The sequence below is a fragment of the Chrysochloris asiatica genome, unplaced genomic scaffold (genome assembly GCF_000296735.1).
Source record: "Chrysochloris asiatica unplaced genomic scaffold, ChrAsi1.0 scaffold00010, whole genome shotgun sequence".
NCBI lineage: Eukaryota > Metazoa > Chordata > Mammalia > Afrosoricida > Chrysochloridae > Chrysochloris > Chrysochloris asiatica.
The window spans coordinates 27,085,905-27,103,095 of record NW_006408528.1 but is presented as its reverse complement, the minus strand read 5'-3'; the positions used below and the strand labels follow the sequence as shown (position 1 = coordinate 27,103,095).

The 17,191-nt window shown below is 37.7% G+C and overlaps 1 protein-coding gene across 1 annotated transcript in view; it reads right to left on the bottom strand.

Annotated features, from left to right (window-relative positions):
• PCLO (piccolo presynaptic cytomatrix protein) overlaps positions 1-17,191 on the bottom strand; it is a 483,434-nt gene that overhangs the window by 173,418 nt on the left and 292,825 nt on the right. Inside the window, exon 9 of the mRNA XM_006834340.1 lies at positions 1,618-3,805. Within this exon, the coding sequence (XP_006834403.1) occupies positions 1,618-3,805 (2,188 nt within the window). The remainder of the gene's footprint in view (positions 1-1,617; positions 3,806-17,191) is intronic.

Below are 17,191 nucleotides of genomic sequence, written 5' to 3'. Positions count from 1 at the left end.
CCTGGTGTGGCGCTGTGGGTTAATGCACCAGACTGTAAAGCTGTTTGAACTGCAAGGTTGGCAGTTCAAGCTCACAAGCTGCTCCTTGGAAACCCTATACACGTGGCTGTGGGTCAGAACCAACTTGACGGCACTACACAACAACATCTATATATATAAACATGTGAGTTGTAAAAAAAAATATGCAATCAGATAAAGACTGCATCCATATGATAGCATAACTAGTTTAAGCATGTTGATTCATTTAAACTACTGGCTAAATAAAAATTAGTCAAGTTGATTGTTTTACATAATCATCTAATTGTCAACACAAATGGTTACCCTAATAGCCTGTAGAGAATAAAACAAATGAGAAAGTGAATTTCCACTGGAATTTTCAGAAAGAAAAGCAGCAGATTGTCCATCAGATTCAATGATTAGTTAACTCTAGATTTGAAGTGATAAAGATCAAGAGCATCTAGATGCAGACATAGAAAGAAAATCCTTTTTATGAAATTCTATATTTCTTTGTGAGTCCTCAGGGAAGATGTCAAATTTGAAAAGGGAGATGCTTTTGTTAGGTTGGTGCTTTGGGTCTACAAAGGCATGAAGTAATAATGCTTTTATTTGACCAGAAAAGTTGTATCTTCAGAACACCATCCACACCTACATAGTCCAAGAATTAGAGTTGGACTAGAAAAAATTTAAATCATATATAAAATTTCATCATTATATATGATTTAAAAAACAAAAAAACCCAACTATTTTAAACAAGGGCTTACTTAAGTTTATATTTGTCTTAATGCACTTCTCCATATGAAAACCAAACAGTAAATTTTAGTGGAAATAAAAAAGGATGATGCAAAACAAAATAAAACAAAGTTAGGCGAGAGGCTACCTGGACAAAACAGAGACCTTCCATTTTAAATAGCTGCACTCATAAAAGCAGTTTGCAAATTTTCCTTTATAAAATACAAAGAATACTTTATACATACTTATAAGATTATTTTCAAAATCATAGTGCTAAGATCTCTAGCATGTTAAGACAAAATGCACAACTTTGACAATTACAGTGCTTATTACATGAGGGAGATCAATTAGAAACTTTTCATATAAGGAAAATTGAAATATTCTACATAAAACTAAATTCAAAGATTTTTCCAAGAGTACTCAAAAAAGAGAGTATTTGTTGAAATAACGATCACTGATCTCAAAAAAAAAATGTGAATAATTTTGTTATAAAATCTAGCAGAATAATACTAAAGATTCAAAATCTTAATCTCAAAAACTACAAGAAATGGATCAAAAAGTTTTAAAATACATTTAAAAAAATAAAAGCAATGAAAAACTTCCAAACTATGGATTTATTGACAGAATTATTTGATAATGGTAAGTAGATAGACACCAAACAAGCAAACAATCAAGAAATAAGAGTAGACTAAACATAAATAAAGAAAAACATGCTATAAAATTTACACACAAGACAAAATTTCCATTTACAAGAAATAAAATTGAAGTAAACATGCAAAAGACACATCAAGAAAAGTAGAATACATCTTTGGAGAACAAAAATCAAACGTGCAAAAAAATAAGAGTTTGAGTTTTGAGAGCAACAGGGTAGTTTGAGACCCAATTTACCTTCACTGTCTGACATGGCATGTTGGAAATCATCCATAATGAATGCTATGTCACGGTCATAGCCTCGAGTTCGTGATTCTTCTCTCATATGTTGCTGAACTTCAGGCAATGAATGACTCGATCCAAACTGATCTCTGGTGTCTGCAGATATTGGTGGGAGGGGTCCAGCTGCAGCCCTTGCCATTCCCATAGGTTGTCCAACAGGACTCAGAGGACTTTCTTCTTCAGAGTTTTGGGCCACAATTGGTATTCTTCCTCTACTTTGGCTAATTGGCAAACTGGTAGGTTTAGTTCTGCCAGAGGATGATCCATGACTAAAGGAGACATCTAGAGCTTCAGCCTCTTGAGCTTTTAATCTTAGGGATGAGCTGGAAGAATCTCTTTTAATTGATAAATCAAGCCCATAGACAGAGGAAGGTCTGGAGGAAGGTCTGGACCTGCTGCCACTACTGTATGGCTTATCTGCTTCATCCTGTAGAGCTGACCTGATGGTACTTCCTAATGTGCCCAGTCCTGAACCAAGGGATGATCCCATAAATTTTTGTTGGTCTGTAATATTTTTTCTGAGGCCAAAAGTGATATCATCTTGAAGAAGCCTTGCCCTGGAAGAAATGCCACCAATAGATGAAGTGCTAGAAGTCATATAACTTGAATAATCAGGTTCAAGATCTCGACTTTCTTGAATAGGTGAAAATTTTGACATTTTAGGGTCAATTAATGATTTCTTATGCTTTGACTGCTTTTGATAAAGTATGGCTGCTGGTAGTTGTTTTGCTGCTTGTTTCTCAAGTGTGAGTCTACTGATGCTATATTTTTCAGACTTTGGAAAATGTCTATAGCTAGTGTCAGCATGGTAATAATGGGAAAGACCAGCAAGGTGATCTAAGCTTTCTGCTCCTCTACGGAATTCTTGTTTAATTTGATGTTTTAGAAGTTTTAACTCATAAGGATCTTCCATTGGGTCTTCTTCTGCTTTCACATAACTGTGCAATCTGGAGGAAGTTTGTAAAGGCGCTAAGAAATCTGTCACTTCTTGTGACCTACGAGTCTCAGTGGTTCGTAGGAGACGGTCTGTTTTTGACAGATCCTTTTCATGAAGGCTGAATGCAGTACTTAATGATGCTGTTCCTTTGGTTATCTCTCCAATATCATCAATTAGGACATAATTTCGTGGAGTATGATGGTCAATATCTGCATAAAAAGAATCAGCAGATATACTTGATATTGGACTGCTTGCCATGCTACTTCTCTCCTCCAAACCTATCCTCAAGTCTAAACTATTGTACTTACTGCCAAGGTGGGAAACAGCATATGTATTATCAGTAGACACAGGTGCTATCATCAGGGGTTGGTTACGAATCACCTCATAGTTCGAAGTTATTTTGGGCTCCAAATATAATGCAGTTTGTCGTGGTTTTTGTTGTATCACCATCATCTGTGATGGTAACTGATAAGAAGGCTGTGGGGTTGGTGTAGGTTGAGCTTGAGGTGTGAAGGACATGGTTGCCACAGCTTGAAAGGTTGGCTGCGTTTGATAAGGTGAAACTTGCTGATGATACAAAGTTTGTTGTTGAAAATGGGATTGTTGGGTGTATGGAGTTGGTGCTTGGGTAGGAAGAGCAGGGGAGGAGTATTGGTATTGTGTATAAGGGCTTGTAGGAGGAACTAGTTGAGATTCTGGTTGAGTTTGTGGTGGTATAAACTGGCTGAATTCAGTTTGGGGAGCAGTTCTTGGTCGCTCTATGCCATGTTGACTTTCTATTCGGGTTGGCCTGGTGCTGCTCACTTCGCTGTCAGACATGTAATCACGATCCTCGGCTACTCCCTGGAGGTAAGCCCGCTCTCTCTTTTCTCTCTCCTTTAATAATGCCTCTTTCCTTCTATTAATGCCCATTTCCAAGTACCGAAGTTTGGCATCAATTTCCTTTTCTTCCTCATCAAGTTCTGCTTGTTTCTTCCTAAGCTTTGCCGATTCTCTTTCCACAAGATCAAGTTCCCTGTCTATGTCCTGGAGAATCTTGGCTCGTGCCATTGTGTTGGTTCTGCAGATCCTTCTTCTGGAAGCAGTTCCCATTGTACTGTATGCAGACTGAGTTCCTGGAGAAGTCTCCTCAGGAGGTGGATTTGGCAAAGTTCTCTTAACTTTTTTCTGGGTGCCAGAGGCTGTCATGGTTTGAGAACCTTTCGTCTATAATTAAATAAACAAAATAGTACATTATTATCAAGGCAAAAAAGTTTCATAATTTGTCATTAAATAAAATGTATTGCATATATATTTCATAAGTAAAACTATCAGTATTGGTTATAAGTACAATTAATTGAAATATAAATTTTCATTTCTTGGTAAAATGGTTATTTATTTTAACTCTTGCTACATAAGAAAACTATTTCTTTGATAAATCATATTTCAAATCTTTAAAAAAGTTTATTTATAACATTTTAACACTTTAGCCCATACTTTTGAATATCAACTGAGGTAGCGTAGTGGTTACAAATCGGGCTGCAAGCCGCAAGGTCAGCAGTTCGAAACTACCAGCTGTTCCATGGGAGAAAGATGAGGCTTTCTGCTCCTGTAAAGATTTATAGCCTTGGAAACCCTGTGCAGGGTCGCTGTGAGCCTGAACTGACTCCACGGCACACAACAACGTAATGAAGTAGAAATAAAATTAACAACAGTATCTCATAATAATATTCTTAATTAATATTATTCAAAAATACTAACAAATATGTACAAAATCCCTATCTAAAATAATTTCTTCAATAATTGTTCAATCAGAGGCTGAAAATAGCTTACTGTTCCTTTTCCTTAAGTTGCACTTTGTATATACATCAAAATTTTTAATAATACTTAATAATTTTAAAGTTAAAATTTAAAATTTATAATGAGTAAGGTTATGAAATGTGTTTATAAGACTGTTAAATTATGGCACCTTGAAAGTGTTATGATATTGTATAATAGAAACACATTAAAAGTTTGAATTCTCTCAGGTGTGGTGCTGCGGGCTAATGTGCTGGATGGCAAGGTCAGTTTGAACTGCAGGGTTGGCAGTTCAAGCTCACCAGCTGCTCCTCAGAAACCCTATGCAGGGTCACTGTGAGTCAGAACTGACTTGATGGCATTAGCAACAACAACAACAACATAATACAAACAGATTTGAAAGTTTTAATTCTCTCAGCAGAAGTCAGAAACACCTACCAACTCAATGAGGAGCTTGGCAGAGAGAAATCACATAGGACAGACAATATAAATACGGAATGCAGCAAAGGAAGATAAAGGGTCGCTAAGGGTCGGAATCAACTCTATGGCACATAACAACAACAATTTATCATTTGGAGCCACTGTGCTCCCCTAAGGGAGATGTTGTTGTTGTTAAGTGCCGTTGAGTCAATTCCGACCCATAGTGACTCTGTATAGGGTTTCCAAGGAACAGCTGGTGAGTTTGATCCACCGACCTTGCAGTTCAAATGACTTTGGAGTCTGATGCATTAGCCCACAACGCCACACCAGGACTCCATATGATAAGTATTAGACTGCAAACCACAAAGGTCTTCTAAGATTTCAGATATACTCTCAGTTGTTGTTGTGAGCTTGCACAGGGTTTCCAAGGCTGTAAATCTTTATGGGAGCAGAAAGCCTCATCTTTCTCCCATGGAATAGCTGGTAGTTTCGAACTGCCAACCTTGGGGTTAGTAGCCCGATTCGTAACCATTATGCTACCAGAGCTCGCAGTACAAACAATGAATTACAGGCATTGCACTTCTTGATTCCTCTCTTTAACTGAGCAGTCAAATACACAGAACTGGAAAAGAGAAATTGCACTCAAGGTTAATTATCTCACCCTACATATACTTTCCTTATCTAGAGCCTGAATTTATTTTGAATATTAAATATTTTCTGTCTTGGTAGTAATAACAATACACACATACTCTACTGTTCTCTGACTTCCTTTCTTCTATGCTCTAAATATTCTGTCTTTTTATGCTGTTACTATACAGAGCTATGCCTCTTAAAGGAGTACTGGTGTGGAGCTGTTGGATAAACACTGGACCACAAGATGGGTTTGGACCACAACAGTCCTGGGTAGCATTGTTGGATAAACACTGGACCATGAGGTGGGTTTGAACCTCAAGGTCAGTGGTTCAAATTCACCAGCCACTACTTGGAAACCCTATACAGGGTTACTATGTGTCTGAACGGACTCAACAGCACTTAACAACAACAATAACAATGACTCTTAAACGGGAGTCTTGGTATGGTGCTGTAGCATAAGTTCTGGACTGTAAGGTCGATTTGAACCACAAGGTTGATGGTTCAAATTCACCAACTGCTCCTTGGAAACCCTATAAAGGCCTGTTATGAGTCAGAACTGACTCAATGGCACTTAACAACAACAACGTCTCTCAAAGAGTCCTTGTGTGGCCCTATAAGATAAGCACTGGAATGCTGACCACAGGCGAGTGGTTCAAACCCACCAGCTGCTCCTCAAAAACCATATACAGAGTCGCTATGAGTAGGAACAGTCACTGGAGAAGGATGTCATGCTGGGTAAGGTGGAGGGTCAGAGAAAAAGAGGAAGACCCCCAACGAGATGGATTGGCCAGGTGGCATCATTGATGGACTCAAGTGTGGCAGCGGTAGTGAGGTTGGCCCAGGATCGGACATTTGTTTCGTTCTGCTGTGCATGGGGTCGCTAGGAGTCAGTTCTGACTTGATGGCACCTGACAACAACAACAACATCATGCCCCTTAAGCATTAGGAAGGAAGGTAAAATCTGTAGTTGGCCTGCACTCCCCCAACTCATATTTCTTTAACTTTTGGAAACAAGGGTACAGGATGGTGATGAAGCTGTAAAGCAAGTATGCTGCAAAATGGAAAATATGCCTTTACAATCTCTCCTTGTAAACTAAGATGAGTAAATAGTCAAAAGATATTCTCCAGATTATTTAAAAATATATACGTCCTGGTGTGGCGCTGTGGATTATTGCGCCAGACTGCAAAGTCGTTTGAACTGCAAGGTCAGTGGTTCAAGCTCATCAGCTGCTCCTTGGAAACCCTATACAGGTTCACTATGGGTTGGAAGCAACTCAATGACATTTAAAAACAACATTAGAGAACTAGGGGGAGGGAGCAGCAGAGCTTCCCTCTGAGATTTTATTAACAAGACTGATATACCTTTGGAAGGTAAACACTCCTTCACCAACACCAACAATTTTCAGTTTTGAGTCAAAATATCAGTTGGATATATAAATATGTAAGACTTCATACTATATATCATAAGATTAATAATGTTTTCCCAATGTATACCCATTTTTGCCAGCATTCTTCTAATCCCCACTTCGATTCCTACATGGAGTTAAACATAAAGTGTTTAGTGGAAGGACTCAAGAATTTCTATTGCTTTAAGAGATACATGAAAGAGAAAATATGCAAGAAAAAGTAAATTTCTCAATGGTAACACTCATAAAAAAATGCTGTCAGTACTGATAAAACATTTAAATGCATTGAGCATTGTATTGAGCACTGTACCTTTCACATACCAAATAGAGTTATCAAATTATTTTAATGAGGGTACATATTCAAAAGTTGTGAACTTTCAAGTTATTTCTCAAAATCTAGTAGAGACAAAAATGTTCTCCAATTCGTATTGTGAAAACGGCATTCAATATTTCATCAGACATTTTAAAGCTCTTCCTTAATGTTCCTCTTGTCCCAATTTGTTTTGTTTTCTTGCTGAAAGTCATTCCTCTTGGCCTGAGCAGTCAGGCAGAAAACTAGTTTCTGCTTCACTGGACAAAAGCATTAGAGATGTCAGTTTATGCAGCATTCATTGCCTTATATTCTCTGTAAGGCTTCAAAGATATTAATGTCTTTCTTCCTAAAATTTGTATGAAGTCTTTTAAAAAGCCCTCTTAGAAGTTTTTTTTTTTTTTTTTTAAAGGTATACTCGAAACAATGGAATACTAGAGCAAAGTTTATTCTGCTCATATGATCCTTTCCTTTAACACAGTCAAGTAAAATGGTCACAATCTGTAGAGATTTGTTTCTTTTTTTTTTTTTTAACTGACTGTTAACTACTGCATTAGAATATCATACACTTATGTAGTGTTCTAGAAAAGTATTCATATTGCATAAAAATCTTCGCAGAGCAATAGTTTACTTAGAGTGATTCTAACAAAGATGAATTCTTGCTGAAATTCATTATAATTTAGCAGATAAAGGACTATATGAACGTTGGGATTGATTATTTACCTTTGGTTTAAACTTTAAATATTTATGCCATAAATGTAAAGTTTGAAAGTTATACATAAAATTCTTGGTTAATTCTTTCTCTTTCATGAGATAACCAGTATTCCCTTGATCCAGCTATTTATTAATTCTTCATTTGTCACTAAGAGGAGCTCATTCATTCTCTTTTAGAGTTATCAGACCCACTCATGATTTTACATTTTCATAGTTGATTTCTGTCTGGAGTCTTATTTCATGATTGGACAACGAAAACAGCTTTCTATAGGACTCCTTAGTCAAATTTTCTCTGAAAGGCCACACTCAGGCTACCAAAATTGACCCTGCCAGTCAATCTTTCTACTGATGATTAGTCAAATAGTTTTGTCAGGATTTTAAGGATCTGGTAAAAACATACCTACCATAGATGAACAGAAAAATGGGAGGGAGGTGGGGAGTATGACCACAGATTTAGTGTTTGAGAGAGAATATCTGTACATGGGTGTTTACCTTTGCGGCAGACACACCTATAAGTGTGGGGAACATTGTTGTTGCTAAGTTCCGTGGAGTCAGTTGCCACTCATAGCGACCATGTATCGAGTTTCCAAGGAGAAGCTGGTGGGTTCAAACTACCAACCTTGCAGTTTAATAGTCCAGTGCTTATCCTACAGTACTGCACCAGGACTCTATGGTGGAGCACACAGGGGGAAAATGATGAAAACTTCTTAGATATTATCAAACATCTTAAGGCAATATTATCAAACATTAAGACAATGGGGCTTCATGACCATAGCCTCAGGGGACACCATGGACAACTGGCATACACGGTCCACAGAGACAGTGTTCTGCATCCTACTTTGGTGAGTAGCATCTGGGATCTTAAAAGTTCATGAGTGCTCATCTAAGGATTAAACTATTGGTCTTTCAATAGTTTGTAATAAAGAAGAGTGTTGAAAATTGAAGGTGCTTGAAATCAACTAGTCCAATGGACTAATGTTGTTAAGTGCCATCGAGTTGGCTCTGATCCATAGCAACCCTGTGTAGGGTTTCTAAGGGGCAGCTGGTGAGCTTGAACTGCCAACCTTGCAGTTCAAATGGCTTTGAAGTCTGGCGCATTAACCCACAGCGCCACACCAGGACTACCATGGAGCAGGTAAATATCAGTCACCACAACTCTGAGACCAGAAGTTGCTACCACTACCAACTGCTCAGAAAGGGATCACATTTAAGGTGATGGAGAGAGTGGGAGAAAATGTGGAACAAACTCAAAACTATAAAGTAGACTGGGGTTACTAGTCAGGAAGAGATTGGAGGAACCTGAGATTGTGGTTCTTAACTACCCTTTAAGTCTGGAATAGAATGCACCCTCAAGGCCCAATTTTCAGCCAAGCAGTAGATAAGTATATAGTGGGGACCACAACAGTAGTAAGCAATGATCACCATGGAATGGCAATCACATAAATCTAAAGAACAACATTTACCTAAAGATATAGTTGAGAAGGAACAGGAAGAAGGTTGGAATGGAAATAGGAACCATAGAGGGAAGAGGGATTATTGATGTTGCAAAGAGGGAACTGAAACCATGGAGAAGAAACAAAGTATATGGTTTGTTGAATGTAAAACTGATGCTCTGGTCTGTAAACCTTCACTCAATTCACAATAAAAGGTTAAAAAACAAAATATACCTACCAAGCTTACTTATTCTATTTTTCTAATCATGGCTCCAGAAATCTTACTTTAGCAAAATTACTTGTAATTTTGTTACTTGTTTTTTTCTGCATATCATTTTTACATATGTCAATTAATGCAAGGGGGCTTCACAAAGTTTATGGAAAAATTCCATTATTTTTTCATTCCATTCTTTTACTAACTTTTTGAAACCCCTCATACTTCCTCGGCATGTATTTATAATGTATTCTCTTACTCAAATATGCATTTTCTATTTTTCAGCTGTAAACTTCTTAGCTTTTTCTTTAAATACAAAGTATTAGGGTGAGTAAAACATTATCTGCACTCTGGCTGTTGAATTTATTTAAATCAATTTTTAGAAAAGAAAAAATACATCATTTTTGACATAATCTCCTTACTTTTCAATGTACTTTGTCTATTGGGGTCAAGCATGGCAGTAATTGTGAGGCTGGCCCAGGGCAGGGCAGTGTTTCGTTCTGTTGTTCATAGGGTCGCTATGAGTCGGTACCGACTAGGTGGCACGTAACAACGACAACAATATCTGTCAACAAGCTTTTGTATTCTCCTATTTAAAAAAAAATGTTTTCGGCTGAGCTGCGAGCCATGAATGCATTGCTTTCTTCACTTTTTCATCAGAGATGAATCTTCTTCCCCAAAGGGCTGCTTTTGGTGACCAAACAGATGAAAGCCCATGGATCAAGATCATGACTAGAATGAAGATTTTGCAGTGTCATGTCAACAGTGTGGGCAGAGATGTGCAGACATGCATCGTCATGCAAGATCACAATGCCCTGGGACAGCAGTCCTCTGCATGTAATCCAAAATTTAGGCTTAAGCTCTTCACTGAGCATCTCACTGTAATGAGCACTGTTGATTGTTGAACACTTTTCCTGATAGTGCTCCAATACTGCCCTTGAGAATCCCAGAAAACTGGAAGCATCACTTTTCCAGCTGATAGCTGACTTTCGAACTTCTTCTTGGTCAGTGACTGAGGATGTTCCCATTTCATACTTTGCTGTTTATTCTCAGGCTCATAGTGATGAATCCGTGTCTTGTCACCAGTAGCAATTTCTTTAAAGAAACTTTTATCTTCCTTTGAGTACAGTTCCAAATTTGTTTGCAAATGTCCAAACGCTTCTGCTTCTGCTCTTCTGTGAGTTGTTTCAGTACTCATCTCACACAAACTTTTTGAAACCCAAGTCTGTCATAGGCAGAACCATGGCTAATTTACAAGTGATGTGCTGTATAATCCACTGTCACTCGTCTATTAGACAGAATCGTTTCACATGCATGCTCAGTGTTATCATTAGTCATGGACTTGGACGGGTGTTTTAATATCACCAGAGTGTGGATAATTTTTGAATCACCCTCATATATTTTTAACTAGAATATTACAGAACGAAACCTGAAAAAGGAAGATAAGGACTATAACTAAACAAATGTCATAGCTTATATGGTTTAACATTTAAAATGGGGACAGGTTGATCTAAATTCACTTTTCAGTCTTAAAAACCACTAGTTTTAATTTGAGAGCCCAAACTGAAATTATTCTTTCTTTTTTCTTGTGGAAATAGTCCTTAGATGAATGGGTTCCTGGTTTCTGTTAGTACTACATTATTTCTTTGTGGGTGAGTAGAGGAGAGCCTTGCAAACCAATGTTTAAAAGTCCAATATATCATTTAGAATAGCATTGCTGAGTAATACATACAAGCTTTCAGTATTTCTTTGAATCTATACTACATAACATTGTGATTCGCATACTAAACAAATGCTTGCTGTATTTACTTGAATACAGGTTTATGTACAATTTGATTTATTAAAATAATGAACATAAAAATAATCTACCATCTTATTGTCTACCTTGTTGTTAAGTACCGTGGAGTTAGTTCCGACTCATAGCGACCCTGCACAGGGTTTCTGAGGCTGTAAATCTTCACGGGAGCAGAAAGCCTCATCTTTCTCCCGCAGAACAGCTGATAGTTTTGAACTGCCAACCTGGAGGTTAGCAGCCTGATTCATAACCACTATGTTCCTTAATGTCTACCTTATCATATGTGAAAAATAATGAGCATGTGGTAAGACAATATATTTATTAATTAATACATGACATTTTAATCAAGGCTACATTTAAAAGTTCTAAGAAAGCTAATCTTTATGATTATGAAAAGAAAGTAAACATACTAAGCTAATTAGTAATGCAAAATATTCAATATTCTTAATACTTACTGCACATATTTGATATTTTTTGAACTATCATTCCGTGTTCTAGAAGCATAAAGTGAACTTACTAAACTTCTAGGGGATATAGTCAAAGAAATTAATTAAGCATTGCTTTAGGCAAATCTGCTAAAAAGACTTCTTTAAAGTGTACACGAGTAGAGATGTGACTTGAAGATTAAGATATGCCTGACCCAAGTCATGGTATTTTCAATTACCTCATATGCATGTGAAAGTTGGACAGTGAATAATGAGGAAGACAGGAGACAAATGAATGAATTAATTGATGCATTTGAATTGTGGTGTTGGGAAGAATATTGAAAGTACCATGTATGGACTGTCAGATTAACAAACAAATCTGTCTTTGTGGCATCTTGAATTTACTTGATACAACTTTTCTATCCAGTCTTCTTAATTTCCACCAAATGACTAGGTTTTGTTGTTCTTGTTGTTAAGTGCTGTTAAGTCAGTTCCATTCCATAGCAACCTGGTATAGGGTTTCTAAGGAGCGGCTGATGAACTTGAACCATGGCCCTTGTGGTTCAAACAGACTTTGCAGTCCAGGTCATTGGCCCACAGCACCACACCAGTGCAGGATTCCAATGATTGGGTTGTTGTTATTGTTGTGTGTTGTTGAGTTGGTTCTGACCCGTGCGACCCTGTATAGGGTTTCCAAGGAGCTACTGGTGAGCTTGAACTGCCAAGCTTGCAGTTCAAATGGCTTTGCAATCTGGCGCATTAATCCACAGCACCACACCAGGACTCCAATGATTGGGTGGAACCATGCAAATAAGGTATATATAAGACTTTAAGGCTGGGATTGATTAGTTTTGCCCTCCAGCTAGGTTTAGAAGGACTCATCTCTGTAGTAGAGACTGGAAGATCCTATAACTATCAAGAAGGAAGAACAACAGAGACACGTGAGATTCCTACCTAGAGAAACAACGATTGTAGAAGTGATGGCAGAGGCAACTGGCAAGAGGTGACGGCAAAAGGGGCTGGCAGAGGGGCACGGCAGAGGTGGTGACATGGCGAGACAGAGCAGATTTGGACTCCAGGCTTATGTACTGAGTCTGGGAGTAAAGCTGAATGCCTGACCGCAGGAGACTGGCTTGAAGAATGTGCCCTTTGGGCATTCACGGTCTAGCTAAAAGAACTTTGTAATGTGCTGGAGCAGAGCAGAGGTCAAGGAACCACATGGCTGCAAGGTTGAAAACAAGAGTGAGACTTGCATGGACCATGTAGACAAAGTGCGTTCCTTACTGGAGAACTGCTGCATCCTGAGTTGGTTTTGACTCTGAATTGTACTTTGTTCACTTCCCTAATAAATCCCATAGTCATTAGTATTGTTATGAGTTCTGTGTGGCCATTGCAATGAATGATGTGAAGCAGAAAGTGCTGTAGGAGGAATGGTTGCTGTCAGAATAGGGTAGAGGAAGGTTGTAGGGTAGAATCCTGTTTGACCTTCACTTCACAGGAATTGACTTTGGGCTGCTTTTGAGTTTGATTCTCCTTCCCACCTAAGAAGCCAAGTTAAATCAGACATGGTCTCCACATAGTTTTTGCAGTCTTGGAAGAAGTACTAGTATTTTTTAAATGATCCATAGGCATCAGTATATTAATATTTATTTAAATTTATACCAATGTATTAATATACTAACAAATGTATAATAATATTTCAGATTTTTTTAAGTGTCATTGGATTGGTTCGGACTCATACCAACCCTATATAGAATTTCTGAGGAATGACTGGGGAATTTGAACTGCCAACCTTGCAGTCCATTGCTTGTCATACAGTGACATATCAATTACTTCTATTTGTCCATTTGTCAGTCTATCCATCAAACATTTACTAAGTTGGTGTTAGGAACAATGTTCTAGGGCAGGGAGCTATGAGGAAGAAGGACCACATTAATGATTCTTCATTTATGCATCTCTCAGAGCATATTGTAATTGTAAAGTGCTGTTGAGTCAGACTCCGTTTACACTCTGTAAGAACCACATATAAGCTTGTATTATTAGATTTCTCACTCTGATTTATACTTCTTGGTGAAATATCTTTAATTTTATTTTCCTATAGAGTCCTGCTATGGTGCTGTGAGTTAATGTGCCAGACTGCAAAGCCGTTTGAACTGCAAGGTTGGCAGTTCAAGCTTACCAGCTGCTCCTTGGAAACCCTATACAGGGTGGCTATGGGTCAGAATCGACACGACGGCACTTAACAACAACAACAACAACAGAGTATAAAAAGTAGAGATTTGATATCAGTTTGGGATGGTATATATAAGGCATCTGAGGAAATAACCTGTGTAGTGGTTCTAAATGCTGAGTAGGAAACTCAAGATTATAGCAGGGAGACTTCCTGGTAGCAGGCATGAGAATGTGGCTGCATCTATGACCTAAAATCTATAATGTGCAATATGTTGAATAAGCAAAAAGAATCACTGAAATGACACAATAGTTTACATTTGTTAGGTAAGTGTGGACAACATTTTACTATGAAACACATGCAGCTATTGTTCTGTCAAGTTGGTTCTAACTCATAGCGACTCTATGTACAACAGAACACAATATTGTCAGGTACTGTTCCATCCTTACTATTGTTACATTTGAGCCATTGTGTCAATGCATGTCATTGGGAGTCTTCCTCTTTTTTGTTGACTTTCCACTTTACCAAGCTTGATGTCCTTCTCCAGGGACTGGTTCCTCCTGATATACATGTCCATTATACTTGTCAACCTTGCTAGTAAGGAACATTCTGATTGTGTTCTAAGACAGATTTCGTTGTTCTTGCAGTCAATGGTACTTTGAATATTCTTCACCAAAACCACAATTCAAATGCACCCATTATTCTGCAGTCTTCTTTATTCATTGCCCAGTTTTCAAATTCATATGAGAAAATATCATGGTTTGGGTCAGGCACAATGTAGCCTTCAAACTGTCCTCTTCACCCTTTAATATTTTAAAGAGATCTTTTGTAGCAAATTTGCCTAATGCATTGAATTGCCTTGGCATCAGCTGAACATATACAGGTAGTCTCTGACTTAAAATGGGGTTCTTTATGATGTAAGTCAAATACTTCTGAAAAAGTTTTCATTGTTATTGTCTTTTATTATCAGTATCTTTATAAATACAATCTTTGTCTTTGTCAGCTGGAAACATTACACATACATTTAGAGATATATTTTAATATTATTGTTGTTGTTGTTAAGTACATGGAGTCAGTTCTGACTCATAGTGACCCTGCACAGGGTTTCTAAGGCTGTAAATCTTTATGGGAGCAGAATGCCTCATCTATCTCCCGTGGAACTGCTGGTAGTTTTGAACTGCTGACCTTCAGGTTAGCAGCCCAATTAGTTTTATATATATATATGTGTGTGTGTGTATATATATAATATACAAATCGTAAAAATTTACTTCAGTGATGAAAAGAGGTTGAATGATATTAGTATACTGTCAATTGTAATAATTCCACTTATGGAAGATTTTGAAACATTTGGATTATTTCTGGAAATAGTTATGGTATTTCTAGTAAGATAATTAGTAAGAGTTGTCTGTATGGTTCTTTTATTTTTTTCTTCATATATTTTATAATTAACATCTCACTCTTTCCAAATCTGTCTATAGCCATTAAAAAAGCAATCAGTTCTTGAGTGTATATCTATAAGCAGCTTTAAGCTCCTCAATTATTTTAGAAAAAATTCCCACTAATCCTTCAATGCACAGATTTTAGACAACTTCTCTCTTTCCTCATTACCTTCTTTTTCAACATTTCTTTCCTCTTCAAAATTCTGTAAACACTGATCAAGAAATCCCCCTTTATTGTGTGTCCCCTCCAAATATCTTGGCTAGACCAAGATTCTCAGTATAATGTATAATAATAATCTTCCACTTTGTGATCTGATGTAATTATCCTATATGTTATAAATCCTAATTGTTATTGTTCTTGTTAAGTGCCACCGAATCTGTTCTGACTCATAGTGACCCTGTATAGGGTTTCTGAGGTGCAGCTGGTGGGTGGTGGGTTAGAACTGCCAACCTTGTGGTTCACAGTCTGGTGTTGATTCTACAATGCCACAGTGGAGTCCATAAATCATAATTACTGATATTACTGAGGAAGGACTAGAGTTATGTGAATGAGACAGCATACAATCTATAGATTTGTATTTTAAGTCAATCTCATTTGAGATATAAGGGATTAAATAAGTAAGCAGAAGCTCAGAAGAACCTGACTCACAAAAATAACAAAGAGCTTGTAGTAGAGCATGTGCTTTGGACACGGGTCCCTGGACTGAGGACCTTACAGACCCATGTTAAGATTGATGTCAAGAGACATGTAGATCTCCAAGGAATGGCAGGCCTGCAAATGCTGAAATGAGACGAGGACCTTCCTCTAGAGCTGACAGAGATAGAATGTCTTTCCCTACAGCCTGTGGTTTGAATTCAGCACTCTAGCTTCCTAAACTGTGAGAGAATAAGTGTCTATTTGTTAAAGTGACGTACCTGTGGTATTTCTGTTACGACAACACTAGATAACTAAGACAGAGATTGGTACCAGATTTTAGATTTTGATATGGGTAGTGGTTGGAAGAGTTTTACAGTGCTGAATTTTAAAAGCCTAAATTGCATTGAAGAGATGGTTGGTAAAATTGTTGACATCAGAGGGAATTCCAGTGAGGTCCCAGAAGGGGGCCAAATTGTGAGGAACTCTGGTAGTACAATAGGTTATGTATGCGTTGAATTGCTAACCATAGGTTAGCAATTAATTCACTGGAGAGGATGGGACTTTCTGCTCCTGTAAAGATGTAAAGACTGACAGTCTTGGAAACCTTATAAACTCATGATGAGTTGACACTGACTTGAAACATGCAGCAGCAGAAGCAGCAAAGTGCAAAATGTCATGGATTGAATTGAATTCCCCAAATATTTGTCAAGTTGATTAGGCTATGATTCTAGTATTGTATTATGCAATTATCTCCCATTGTGAAATAATAATCCTATGTGTTGTAACTTCCAGCCTCCATGATGCTAATGAGGCAGCATTAGAGGCAGTTATGCTAATGAGGCAGGATATAATCTACAGGATTAGGTTGTAGCTTCATTCAGTCTCTTGAAATACAAAAGACAGTAAGATAGCAGAGATCAGAAGGACCTGACTTCTAGCAAGAAAGAAGATCCAGGAACAGAGCAGAACCTTTGAACCTGGGATCCCTGTGCTAAGAACCTTCTAAACCCAGGGGGAGATTGATGTCAAGACACATGTAGATCTCCAAGGAACATGGATATTGAAAAGAGACAAGGACCTTCTTCCAGGGCTGATAAAGAAAGAATGCCTTCCCTTAGAGCCAGCGCTCTGAATTCAGGCAACTAGTGTCCTACATGTGAGAGAACAAATGTGTTTGTTAAAGCCATCCAAATGTGATAGTTCTGTTATCACAACACTAG